Genomic DNA, 14,555 nt, shown 5'->3' with positions numbered 1-14,555 from the left:
ATTTACTATTTTTCCCTACACTTGTTCGTTCATGAACATTCCCCATAAAACTTTTTACTCTATCTCCTTTTGATTCCTTTCATATGCTGAAAGATTAGAGAAACTGGGGCTCTTTTCCCTGGAGAAGCGGAGTCTGACCCAGCAGAGGCACTTCTTATGATATCCACCATTCTTATTTAGCCTCAGAAATAGAAAATGTATGATCACTTGAAGAAAGGGACTAGAGACAGCAGCTTTAGCCACAATGCCAATGGCTGTATTTAGTCTCATTTACAGGATCTCTTTTTTTTTGGTAATTACAACTCTAGATAAATGCAATTTGTATTTAAAAAAATGAAACATCAACATTTACAGATAAATGTACTTTTAATTAAGATTAAATATATTATTCCAAGATTTTTTTAATTATACTTGTACTCACGAACTGCCAAAGGCAATCTGAGAAAAAGATGAAATATGTTTTGATAGCAATATTTAAAGAATTGTTATGTAAAGCAGTATACTGTTGTTTAACATTTTATTGTCAGGACAGTCTAATCAAAGGCTGAGATAAACAAACATATAAAAGTGCTTGCCTTGTTTTTTAAAGTATGTTACGTACAGTATTTTAAAGTTTATACAAGAGTGATATATGAAAAGAACCAATGTTATGGAATCTATCAGCACTGATACCCACTGGAATTGTAACAAGGTACAGAGTGACTAAAATCACTTGCAGAAATGTACATTTTCTGCAGGGGATTAGGATCTCTGTATTTTACACAAACAAAAACTAAAGTATGCAAATACACACCTGACATCAAACAAAAGCAAACATAAAACAGACCCAGTAAAACAAAATCTTTAAAAAGAGAAAGATTTCCGTTGCTCTGTTTATACACTTTCTAAACATGCTCAATCAATCAACAGAAATTTTATTCTTGGAAATTATTTCAAAGATTAGATTTAAAAATAAAATCACTACACCTACAGCTGAACTATTCTTCTCTTGTTTCCTTGCCAAGCTACTTCTGCAAACTGGATTTCTGTATTTGTCAGTGTTTTCCCATTGATCAAAATGTAAACCACTGCCCTCATTTTTTTTAAAGCTGAGATTTTAATGCAATTAGTAGTCAAAATGAGCCGGCATGGGGTATTTTACATGAGCAATACAATCTATGGTGGGATTTGATGTCAACCACAGCAGATGGAACAGGTGATGCCATCCTCATTGGCCATTCCTGGTTACAAGCGCTTGGTACCTACATCCTTCAAGTTACATCTTCCAGTTAGAGAAAGCATTACAGGAATTCTGTTTTACTGGACTGCAGTTGTACTGACAGTGCCATTCACAGTTTCTAGAGATTTCTACATAAATCAATTGTTCCTTAGCCCTAATTGCACTCTGATCCTAGATTTGATGGAATTGCATTCAGTAGGCTTTACGATTTAATTTTGTTCAAAAAACAGAACAGACAAGTTAGGTACACTTAGGGTAAAAGCATTACAGAAAGCTTCTATATTTGAAGTAACAGCCTCAAATAAAAAGTAGAGAGACTGGGAACATTTTAACCAGCAGCCAACTGTGATCCATAAGTGTGCCGTGACTCAGGTAGCTTCGGTGGTACCTTGCTTGGCAGTGACTTCATTGCCAAGGAAATACCAAATAGGACAAACACTGCTTTTAAAGTTCCACAGCCTTTGAGAAAACTTCAGAAAACGTCTTCAGCAACACTGCAACATCTTTATCTCGTGTAATAGACTCTGTAGTATACTGTTTTGGATCGCCATAATGAATAAGAGTTGTCAAACTTCAGAAGATAGACTCCCCTGCCGGGGTATTGGTGGCTACCGGCATACACTTCTTCATGACAGTCTCGCCTATAGACAGGCACAATCTCATCCACCTGAGACTTCTCAGCAGTCTTTTTGGCTTTTTCTTCACTGTTGGGATTTTCTGTAGGAAGGGAATAAGAGCTGTAATGAACAAATCTTGAGCATCCATAAAACTAAAACATTTTACAGGCACTTTCTATTAGATTTTAATTAGCAGGGGCAATGTTTCACACTGGGTCAACAATATGTGCAAATCTATATTTGTTCCCAATATCCTTGCCTTCAACACTGTACTGGGGTGACAGCGCACACTGCAAGTCATAGCTTTTTCCTGGACTAATGCCATATAGTGCTTTGAGAAAATCTTCACACTTTGTACATTTTTCATATTTTGCTCTCTAAAAAATAGAATTAAAAATATAGGAGGAATTCCACTCATCTAAATATACTCTACAATGGATAAATCTTCACATCCCTTGACTCAATACTTGGCCCTTTCTGGAGAAATAATAGCTACAGAATATGTCATTTAAGATAAGAATCTACTAACTTTGAACAAAGTGGTATAATTTTTGCCCACTCATTGCAGAATAGCTCAGACTCCTTCCCAAGGTCTTCAGGTTTCTGCAATGAAGGGTTCAACCAAGGACTAGCACTGTACTTAGTAATAGAGTACAGTAACGGTTCATAGCGTAAGGTTTGATGCAATACTACCTAGGCATACTCAGTCTTGATTTATCCTTGCCATTTTCAGGGCATAAGACTGTAAAAGTTTGCCCAGCACTAAAACCCCACTCTGGTCCAGCCATGATCAGGGAACAAACCATAGAGGTCTGCCCGACACTGGCTTTGCAACTCAATTACTGGTGTTGCCATCTAATCACCGCTAAGTTTGTTTGATTCTATGCAAGATTCTTTTTTGTTTATCCCATGCATTTTTGAATTCTGTTCTTGTTTTCACGTCCAACAAGTTTATTTCAAATTTGATGTACCGTTTATTAAGGAATAGCTAAACGGTTTACAAAGAAATAGTTAAAAATATGCATAATAAAACAATGGCAATTAAAACTAGATATAGGGATAGTAGACAAGACTGACGGGACTCACCAGACATGAGGAAAAGGACATAAGAGAGTAAAAAGTACATCAAGATAAAAAAAAAAAAACAACAAAAGGGAGTGAGGGTAGGAGAGCATTCCAGGCATCTACCACCCTCTCCATGAAAAGGTACTTCCTGACATTATTCCCTTCAATCTAAATTCATGAACTCTCTAAAGGGTCAGCTGGCAACTCCTTCCTGTTTTCATGGCAAGATCTCTCTCACTGTTCAAGGGGATATTGTGCAGATTTTGATAAGGATTGTTCATTTGTGCCCTACTCATCCCCAGTCACCTGATTCTACCCTCCTGGGATTCAAACTTTTTTGTGCCTCTTAACATAACATAACATAACTTTATTCTTCTATACCGCCACAATCATACGACTTCTAGGCAGTTTACACTGAAGAGAACTGGACAATCAGCGATTTACAAAATAAAAATAGTAAACGTAAAACATATTTCTCAAGGATATTAAGCATAAAATTATTAAATTTAGTAAAACTTCTGTTTAGGAAATGAATCTGTCGAACAATGCAATCTTAATTTCTTTCCAAAAAGCACCATAAATCAACCTAGCTCCATTGATGTAATTGAGGACTTGTACGAATGAAAATTCTTGCTTGTTGAAAATGCACTACTACGCTCTCAGAGACCTGTGTTTTTCAAGCACATAAGTGTTAGAAATAGCGTATACAGGTGAATGGTTTCTTTCATCGAGCAGTAGTTTTTTAGATATATGTGCCCCCCCCACATTACACTGAAAACTTAACTTTTTCCCTAAAAAACAGGGAAAAAGTTAAGTTTCCAGTATAATGAGGGGGGTTACAACCCCCCAAACTCCCCCCCCAACGCCAGCGCAATCTCTATTAAGTAGAGTGTGGGGGTTTCCCCCCCCACACCCCGTCAGAACCCTTTAAAATACGGGTTTTCTTCGGCGCGATCAAGCCCTGCGCTCAGTTGTCTGCGCTGGGTTGTTGGCGCGCGCTTTTGACCCGTCACCGGAAAATCCACGGCTTAATCCTAGGATAGGCAGCAGAAATTCTGTTTTACTATTGGGATTTTGCCAAGTACTTGTGACCTGGGTTTAGAGAATGACACGGGAACAGTTTTCTCCCTGTCCCGTCGAGTTTTGTTGCTGTCCCTGTTTCTGCCCCATTCCTGTAAGCTCTGCCTTAACTGCACAAGCCTCAAACACTTATGATTTTAAATTGTTTGAGGCTTGTGTAGATGAGGACAGAGCTTTCAGGAATGGGGCAGGGACAGGAAAAGAATTCGCCGGGACAATGAGTTCCCGCAGGAACAGGGAAAAATTTGTCCCTGTGTAATTCTCTACCTGGGTTGGCCACTGCTGGAAACAGGACACTGGGCTTGATGAACCTTCAGTCTGTCCCAGTATGGCAACTGTTTTGTTTTTATGATGTATGAGGTGTGACAATTAAGTTCATGAACTTGCCACCATGCACTTACGTTGGCAGCACTGTACAAACAGTTTGGTAAGGTTTCATAACATTTGTATATCAGTGTCTCACAGCTGTGTTCGTATTGATGTGTGGCGTTATCTTGCTGGGTGGCGTTCATTATTGTTGTTGCATGTTTTTGTGTGTCATTGCGAAAATTACAGCAATGAACAAACATTAAATTTCTTGTTAAACCTGGCCAGAGTGGAAATGAAATCAGGGACATGTTAGTCCAAGTTTATGGGAATAATGCCATGAAGAAAATGGCAGTGTAGAAATGGATTAAACATTTTTCTGAAGGGATGAAGAAAGGTCAGGGCAGCCAGTAACGAGCTGAACTGACAAAAACATTGCAAAAATTTGTCAAATTGTGCGTCAAAATCAGTTGACTATGAGAAGCATAGCAGCCCAAGTAAACATCGATAGAGAAACAGGAAAATCTTAACTGAAAATTTTGGCATGAGAAAGGTGTGTGCAAAAATGGTCCCACACAACAATACACCAGCTCTGTGAGGAAGTTTTTCGCTTCCCTGCTCACCTGATCTGGCCCCAATGACTTTTTTCTTTACCCAAAGATAAAGGAAGATATTTTGATGATATTCAGGACATCAAGGTTAATAAGACAACAGCTCTGTTGGGCATTCTAGAAAGAGAGTTCCAACATTGCTTTGAAGGGTACATTAGGCGCTGGCGTAAGTATATAGCTTCACTAGCGATGAGTTCATGAACTTAATTGTCAGACTTCGTATATCTAACTGAAACATATAATAATAATAATAATAACAGCTTATATACCGCAATACCGTGAAGTTCTATGCGGTTTACAAAAGATTAAGCAAAGGTACAAATCCTAATATAAACATCTTGGATGTACAAATAAGATATAATCACACCCTCCAGATATTCATCTGAGAGCCGCAGATGATCCTTGGTATTTTGGGTTCTACCCCTAGAATTGTCCACCCTCGGGTTAGTTACAATATGAAAAAGTCCCCATCCACTACGATGCAGCCTGCTTCTGTGTTTTTAAGAATAACCAGAATATTCCCCAAACACAGTCTCCTGCTGGCTGTTTACCACACAGCTATTCATTAATAGAAAGTAAGCTTAACTCAACATATGCGGTGGATTAGTTACATGCTCACAGAGGGCTAATTTCCACAAGAACTTGCCAAAATCATCATAACCCCTATTGTGAAAGACCCAAAGGGAGCAACAGATCAGCCATCCAATTTCAGACCTTGTCTCCACCACCTCTTCTGGGAGACTGTTCCACACATCTACCCTCTTTCTGTAAAAACGTAATTCCTTAGATAGAGCCTATCACCTCTTAACTTCATCCTATGCCCTAAAAATTTTAGGAATTCTCTTAGATTCTTCACTTACATTTAAAGACCAAATAAATTTCTTGGTTAAGAAGTGTTTTTTCAGTCTGCGCATGTTAAAGAGGGTTAAGGCATTTTTCCATCACCAACATTTTTACAGTTTTGGTACAATCTGTCATATTAGCTCGGTTGGATTACTGCAATGCACTCTATTTAGGAATAACCAAAGGCAATTTGCAAAGATTACAATTGATACAAAATACTACGGCCAAACTGATTTTTGGGAAACAAAAGTTTAATCATGTATCCCTATTGTTGGAAAAACTTCATTGGCTTCCTGTTTGTTTTAGGATTCAATTTAAATGTGCATGCATTGTTTTCAAATTCTTATTCAGTATTTTCATACTTCTGGTTCCATTAATTTGGAAGATCCAGTTTTTCACGAAATACACAAAGACTAAGGGCTCCTTTTACAAAGGTGCGCTAGTGTTTTTAGCGCATGCACCGGATTAGTGTGCGCTAGCCGGAAAACTACTGCCTGCTCAAGAGGAGGCGGTTGCGGCTTGCGCACGTTGAGGCCCTAACGCACCTTTGTAAAAGGAGCCCTAAAACTTTCCTTCTGTTCTTTTAAGGGAATTAGATCTAAAGGAAAATTAATGAAATCCTATATGTTTAAATTAATGGAGGTTTAGAATGCAATTCCATTTATAAGAGACTTAAATTCTTTCCAACTACTTCATAGAACATTGAAAACATTATTGTTTTCTAAGCATCTAACAACCCGCTCTGTCTAATTTTCCCTTATTGTCAGTTTATGTCTTTTGGTTCAATTTTTCTTTTACTAATATTTTCTTTTTTAATACTATTGTTATTTTACTTCAAGATTGCTGAGTTGAGCTACATTTTTATGGAGATGATCCAATCCTATAAACTTAAATTTTAGTTTAACGTCTCTATCATATCTCCCCTCTCCTGCCTTTCCTCCTAAGTATACATATTGAGATCTTTAAGTCTGTCCCCATACGCCTTATGACGAAGACCACTCACCATTTTAGAAGCCTTCCCCTGGACTGAATCCATCCTTTTTTTATATCTTTTAGAAGGTCCAGAATTGTACACAATATTCTAAATGAGGCCTCACCAGAGTCTTATACAAGGGCATCAATACCTTCTTTTTCCTACTGGCCATACCTCTTCCTATGCACCCTAGCATCCTCGCAGTCACCATTTCAATCAGTTTGGCCACCTTAAGATCATCATATGCCCAAGTCCTGCTCTTGTGTTGTGCACATAAGTTCTTCGCCCCCTAAACTGCACTGTTCTTTCAGGTTTTTTGCAGCCCAAATGCATTCCTTACCATTAAATTTTAGCTGCCAAATTTCAAACCATTCTTCAAGCTTTGCTAGGTCTTTCTTAATGTTATTCACACCATCCGGGATGTCTACTCTTTGCAGATTTTGGTATCATCCGCAAAGAGGCAAATCTTACCTGACAGCCGTTCAGCAATATCGCCTATAAAAATGTTAAAAAGAATAGGCTCAAAAACAGAACCTTACGGCACACCACTGGTAACATTCCTTTCCTCAGAGCGATCTCCATTGACCACTACCCTCTGTCGTCTTCCACTCAACCACTTTCTGACCCAGCCCGTCACTTTGGGGCCCATCCTGAGGGCTCTAAGTTTAATTATGAGACATCTGTGTGGAACACTGTTAAAGGCTTTGCATAAATCTAAATACACCACATCTAGCGCACTCCCTCTATCCAATTCTCTGGTCACCAGTCAAAGAAATTGATCAGATTTTTCTGTCAAGACCTACCTCTAGTGAAGCCATATTGCCTCCAGTCCTGTATTCTCTGTTTTAAAAGCATTTCCATTAATTTGCTTACCACAGAAGTCAGACTTACTGGCCTGCAATTCCCTACTTCTTCCTTACTTCCACTTTTGTGTAGAGGAACTACGTCTGCCCTTCTCCAGTAGCACTCCCGACTCCAGAGAAGGATTGAAAAGATCAGTCAGCAGAGCCACCAGAACCTCCCTAAGTTTCTTCAGCACCCTCGGATGTACACCATCTGGCCCCATTGTTTTGTCTACCTTTAATTTAGCTAGCTCCTCATGATCACAATCCTCTGAAAATCGATCAGGTCGACCACTCCATCCCTATTCACATTTGTCTTCAGTCTTGCTCCCGGTGCTTTAGCCATGAACACAGAACAGAAATATTTGTTAAGCAATTCAGCCTTTTCTTTATCAGCTTCTACATTTCTCCCCTTCACTTTTGAGTCTCACAATGCCACTTTTGCATTTATTCCTATCATTGATATATCTAAAAAATGTCTTATCACCCTGTTTTACCGTACCAGCTATTTTTTTCTTCCATTTGTATCTTTCTTTTCCTGACTACTCGACCAGGCTCTTTTAACTTTTCCAGATATGTTTGCTTGTCTTCCTCTTTCTGCAATCTTTTGTAGTCCTTACCTTACTTTTGAGAACCAACGCGGCCTTCTTTTCCTCTCACTTACTTGCCTCACAAAAAGGTCTGCCGCCCTTACAATAACTCCTTTCAGTTTAGCCCACTGCATTTGTACTCCTTCCAGATGTTCCCATCCAGGCAACAATTCCTTGACGTAATCCCCCATCAGAACAAAGTTTTGTTTTTTTAAGTCTAGAACCTTTACTTTTGAATGAGTTCTCTCTATACCAGTCTTAATATTAAACCGTACCATGCAGTAATCACTGGATGTCAGATCACCCACTGTAACATCAGAAACACTTTCCCTGTTTGTAAGCACCAAGTCCAGTATGACCCCATCCGTGTGGGTTCCATTACCAACTGCTGGAACAGTTCTCCTTGAAGAGAATTCAGGATCTCCCTACTTCTAGAAGACCCAGCAATAGGGATACCCCAATCAACATCCGGCATGTTAAAATCACCTATTAGTAAAACTTCCCCATTTTAGATATATTCTGATTTTCTACTATTAAATCTGTCCACTTCTTCCGTCTGTGAAGGAAGCCTGTATATCACACCAGTGAAAAGATATGAACTTCGGATTCCTGGATCATAGAGAGGCACTGCAGGGACTACAGGGACCAGACGGACTCCATTTGACCAGCAGAGGTAAGAACATCTTCGGACACCGACTAGCCCGCCTGCTTCGCAGGGCTTTAAACTAGGTAAGTTGGGGGAGGGGACCTACTCATATACTGGTGTGGAAAGGAACTATCCTGATGGGACAAGTCGACACTCTGTTTCCGAGGTAAGGACCCAATTTGCAAACAGTTCTCTAGGAGCCACACAGACTCAGTCAGGAATAGCCTTACAGGGACTCAACAAACACAAAGTGTGGAGGGCCATGTATGTTAATGCACACAGTTTAGGCAATAAAATTCTAGAACTGGAAACTGAAATTAGGGATGCCAACCTGGACGTGGTGGCAATATCCGAGACTTGGTTCACGGACGCACATGGGTGGGATATGGCTATACCGGGGTACAATCTACTTCGTCAGGACAGAGAGGGCAGATTAGGTGGAGGGGTAGCACTATACATTAAAGAGGACATCAAAACCACCAGGATCACTGATGTCAAGTATACCGGGGAGTCCCTCTGGGTAAACCTGGCAAGAGGTGGCAAAAAATGCCTGTATCTTGGTGTCGTATACAGACCTCCAAGACAACCGGAAGACATGGACGCAGAATTAATTGAAGACATAGAGAATATAACTCTACGGGGCGACACTGTACTGCTAGGAGACTTCAACATGCCTGATGCAGACTGGAACACATTTTCAGCAACAACCAGCAGCAGCAGGAGGCTTTTGACCTCCATAAAAGGAGTACATCTCAGACAGATGGTAACGGAGCCCACTAGGGACCAGGCGATCCTAGACCTGGTACTCACCAACAGGGAAAGCGTCTCAGAGGTCTCGGTAGGAGATATGCTAGCCTCCAGCGACCATAACATGGTATGGTTCAACCTTGGGAAAGGATCCCCTAAATCAATTACAAAAACAAAGGTGCTCAAATTCCGGGGCACCGACTTCGCACGCATGGGAGATTTCGTTCATCAGACGCTGCAGGACCAAGCAGAGACCAGCAATGTGGAAACTATGTGGTCGTACCTGAAATCATCTATACACGAAGCAACTAATCGCTACATAAAATCAGTATATAAAAGACAAAGAAACAACAAACCCCAATGGTTCACTGAAGAGATCTCGCACCTCATTAAGGAGAAGAAAAAAGCATTTCTTTCATACAAACGTACGCAGAGAAGAGAAACTAAAGTAGAATATAAGACCAGATCTGCAGCGGTCAAAACAGCAGTTAGGGAGGCCAAACTTCGAGTGGAAGAAACTCTGGCAAAAAACATTAAAAAAGGGGACAAATCCTTCTTTAGGTATATCAGTGATAGGAAAAGGAACACAGATGGTATAGTACGCCTTAGACAATCGGACGGAAACTACGCAATGGCGGATTCTGAAAAAGCAGAACTACTAAATGAATATTTCTGCTCAGTCTTCACCTGCGAAGCACTGGGACACGGACCACAGTTGATGATAAAACAAGACATGGATGACCCGTTTCAGAATTTTGAGTTCACACCTGGGGACGTCTACAACGAACTGGCAAGGCTAAAGGTAAACAAGGCCATGGGACCGGACAATTTACACCCAAGAGTGCTCAGAGAATTGAGAGATGTTCTGGCGGAACCGTTGGCAGTGCTCTTCAATCTCTCACTAAGTACGGGGATAGTTCCGTTGGACTGGAAAACAGCCAACGTCGTTCCTCTACATAAAAAGGGTTGCAAGGCTGAGGCTGCGAACTATAGACCGGTAAGCCTCACCTCAATAGTGTGCAAACTCATGGAAACACTAATTAAATATAAATTAGATACGATCCTGAACGAGGGAAATCTCCGGGATCCCAGCCAACATGGATTCACCAAGGGTAGGTCATGCCAGTCCAATCTAATCAGCTTCTTTGACTGGGTAACAAGAAGACTGGACTCAAGAGAGTCCTTGGACATCGTGTACCTGGACTTCAGCAAAGCGTTTGACAGCGTCCCACACCGCAGGCTGCTGAACAAGATGAAATCGATGGGATTAGGAGAGACTCTAACTGCATGGGTTAAAGATTGGCTTAGTGGCAGACTTCAGAGGGTGGTGGTTAACGGTACCTTCTCTAAAATGTCAGAGGTGACTAGCGGAGTGCCACAGGGTTCAGTCCTGGGCCCACTCCTCTTCAACATATTCATTGGGGATCTGACTCAAGGGCTTCAAGGCAAGGTAACCTTATTCGCTGATGACGCCAAACTATGCAATATAGTAAACGGCTATAATCTACAGGATGCTATGGAGCAAGACCTGCGTACTTTAGAAAGATGGTCCTTGATCTGGCAGCTGGGCTTCAACGCCAAGAAATGTAAGGTCATGCATCTCGGTAACGGAAATCCTTGCAGAACCTACACCCTGAATGGAGAAACTTTAACCAGGACTACGGAAGAACGAGACTTAGGAGTAATCATCAGTGCTGACATGAAAGCAGCCACTCAAGTGGAGAAGGCTTCATCTAAAGCACGGCAGATGATAGGTTGTATCAAGAGAAGCTTCGTCAACAGGAAACCTGAAGTCATGATGCCATTGTACAGAGCCATGGTGAGACCTCATCTGGAATACTGTGTGCAATTCTGGAGGCCACATTACCGTAAGGATGTGCTCAGAATTGAATCGGTTCAGCGGATGGCCACCAGGTTGATCTCGGGGCTAAAGGGTCTCCCGTACGAAGAAAGACTGAGCAAATTGCAGTTCTACACTCTCGAAGAGCGTAGGGAGAGGGGAGACATGATTGAGACATTTAAGTACATCACGGGACGGGTCGAGGTGGAAGATGATATCTTTCTTCTCAAGGGACCCTCGATCACAAGAGGACATCCGCTCAAACTCAAGGGAGGGAAGTTTCGTGGAGACGCCAGGAAATACTTCTTCACGGAGAGAGTGATTGAGCATTGGAACAAGCTTCCAGTACAGGTGGTCGAGGCACGCAGCATCCCAGACTTCAAGAACAAATGGGATACCTATGTGGGATCCCTACGAGGTCATGCCAAGGGATAGGGTCACTAGGACTTGAATGAGCTAGGGTCTAGTAGAGTCAGTAGAGTGACAGTATAATTACAATTGTACTTTAGGGGGTCAGTAGACTTAAGAGGGTGGGTAAATGGTGTGGGCAGACTTGATGGGCTACAGCCCTTATCTGCCATCAACTTTCTATGTTTCTATTTACCATTCCCTCTTTCCAAATTGATCCACAGTGCCTCTTCTTTGCCCTGTTGATTCTGCAATTGTGTGGCTTTAATATGATCTTTAACTTATAATGCTACTCGCCCTCCTTTTCTTCCTACCCTGTCTTTCCTGAACAGATTATAGCCTGGTGTAACTACATTCTAGTCATGGTTCTCCTTGAACCTCGTCTCCGTGATTGCCACTATATCCAATTCATCTTCTTCCATTACAGCTTCCAGATTCAGAATCTTCTTTTCCGTACTTCGAGCATTAATATATACTGCTTTCCAGACATTGCCTCCTTTTCCCATCTGTGTAGATATTCAGTGATTTACTTACCTGGGGCTTATACTCAAAAGGGGGCTTTGATCACCCTGCCCCATCACTACTAGTTTAAAGCCCTCTTCGGTAGATTAGCCAGCCTGCCGCTGAAGACATTTCTTTCCTTTTTTGAGAATTGGACACCTTCCCTGCTCATCAGCCCTTGAAAAATCATCCCATGGTCCAGGAAGCCAAAACGTTCTCGACGACACCATCCACATAGCCACGCATTCATCTCCAGGATGCGTTCTTCTCTGACCTAGACCATACCCTCGACAGGAAGGATGGACGAGAATATCACTTGCCCACCTGACTGCTTCACCTTCTCTCCCAGAGCCATAAAGTCATATTAGTGCCAATGTGAATAAGCATCTTTGGATAATAATCATCAGATTCTTGGCAATCTCTCCGTAACATCTTGGATTTTGGCACCAGCCAGACAGTGTACCTCCCGGGACATCATGTCTGTTCTACAGATGGACGCTTCTGTACCCCTCAGAAGGGAATTGCCAACCACCTCTCCCTGGGATGGTCTCATCTCCTCCACTTCCAGGGCAGCATACTCTTTCTTCAGTTCAGGGGTGGGTGGAGTCATAGTACCAATCTTGCAGGGTTCCATAATCTGAGTCCAGCTGTCTTCCCTCAGCACAGCCTCTTCTTCCCCCGCTGCTTGAAATCTTTGACGCCTGATGAACCATTTCATTGATGTACCTCTCATTCTCATGGATGCTTCTCAGTCTTTCTACCTTCTCTCTCAGTTCTTTTATTTCCATCATGAGGGATTCAAGCTGAACACAGCTTGCACATAGAACCACTCCCTCTGCCTGAGGAACATTTTCTGTCTGCACAGAGACAGAAGCTTTAACCTGAGCAGCAGCTTTGGTGACATGATTTTTCCCAGCTATACTGTGGTTGCAGAAGTACTTACACCTGGAAGAAAAGAGAAAGAACAGAAAAATCCCATCAAAGCAATTCCCTGTTCCTGGGGTGGGCGGGAGGGAATTAACCTCTGTGAGTCTGATCTCTAAGAAAGTCCTCAGAGTTTGTGACACCTCCTTGCATAGCTCAGCCTGAATTCAAGCAGGCATAATTGCAAATGTCCATCATTTTGCATCATGTAGTCCTCACACGACTGCCCCCAAATGTTTATCACTGCTGGGCAACAGATTCACTCCCTCAAAAAACATTTCTTAGGGCTGAATCATGATTTTTTTAAAATCATGGCTGGGCAAAGTCTTAGCCCTAAGCGTTCATCTTGGCTGCTGACATAACTTCCTCTCCACTGCAGAATAGTTCATGCATTATCCCAGGACAAGCAGGCAGCCTATTCTCACATGTGGGTGACGTCATCCACGGAGCCCAGATGTGGACAACCTCACAAGCAGACTTGCTCGTAGAAACGTAGAAGTTTTGAGTCTGCCACACCGCGCATGCGCGAGTGCCTTCCCACCCAGCACAGCCGAGAAGACTGTCTTTAATGCTCTTCGTGAAACTTCGTTGCTTCGTGCCTTCTCTTCACCACAGTTTGTCTTAGTTCTTTTGCGAATTGCTGTGTTCATTTCTTTATTTTCTGTTTTAAAAAAAAAAACCCAAACTTATTTTTTTCATCGACTGACTGGCGGGGCAGGTCGCTCGCCCGTAGCCTGCGGGTTTCGACTTCGCAGCGGCTATCTTCCCTTCTATGTCCCAACCAGTAACGGGTTTCAAGAAGTGTAGCTAGTGCCGGCGTGTGATTTCCCTCACGGACCCACACCACTGGTGTCTTAAGTGTCTCGGTCCTGACCATGATCCAAAGTTGTGCCCACGCTGTGCTACTCTTCAACCTCGAGCCCTTAAATGTCGTCGAGTTCAAGTGGAAAAGCTGTTCAGGATGGACTCTTCGGCTTCACCCTCAACCTCGGGTCCTGACTTCAGCCAGGGTTCCTCCTGCTTCAACGACTCCGACCTCGAGTACTATCAGACCTTCCTCGTTTGGATCGTCTTTGGCCTCGAGTACACCTGCTTTATTTCCCCTGAGCTTCCCTCAGGTCAGATACCAAGCAGAAGGTTCCTGTGGTGGTCCTCAAGTTATCCAAGCATCAGTCCAAGCCAAAGCATGCTTCTACTGCCACCTCGGAGCCCATAGCCTCAGCAAGTGGTCCAGTTTCAGACTCGGATCCACAATTGCAGGCTTCTCTCCAGACCATATTAGAGCAGCAATTTATTCAGCTACTGACCAAATACATGCCTGCCTTGACTCTTGTTTCCTGCAG

The 14,555-nt window shown here is 42.2% G+C and overlaps 1 protein-coding gene across 2 annotated transcripts in view; it reads right to left on the bottom strand.

Annotated features, from left to right (window-relative positions):
- Nucleotides 1-419: 419 nt before the first annotated feature.
- Nucleotides 420-14,555, bottom strand: part of ACBD3 (acyl-CoA binding domain containing 3) — a 115,875-nt gene continuing 101,739 nt past the window's right edge. For both annotated transcript variants that reach the window (XM_033938785.1, XM_033938786.1), the window contains exon 8: nt 420-1,936. In XM_033938785.1, the coding sequence (XP_033794676.1) occupies nt 1,725-1,936 (212 nt within the window). In that variant the 3' untranslated portion in view covers nt 420-1,724. The remainder of the gene's footprint in view (nt 1,937-14,555) is intronic.

The sequence above is a fragment of the Geotrypetes seraphini genome, chromosome 3 (assembly GCF_902459505.1).
Source record: "Geotrypetes seraphini chromosome 3, aGeoSer1.1, whole genome shotgun sequence".
Taxonomy (NCBI): Eukaryota; Metazoa; Chordata; class Amphibia; order Gymnophiona; family Dermophiidae; genus Geotrypetes; species Geotrypetes seraphini.
Note: the sequence above shows the minus strand (reverse complement) of the source record. Positions and strands in the feature narration are given on the sequence as shown.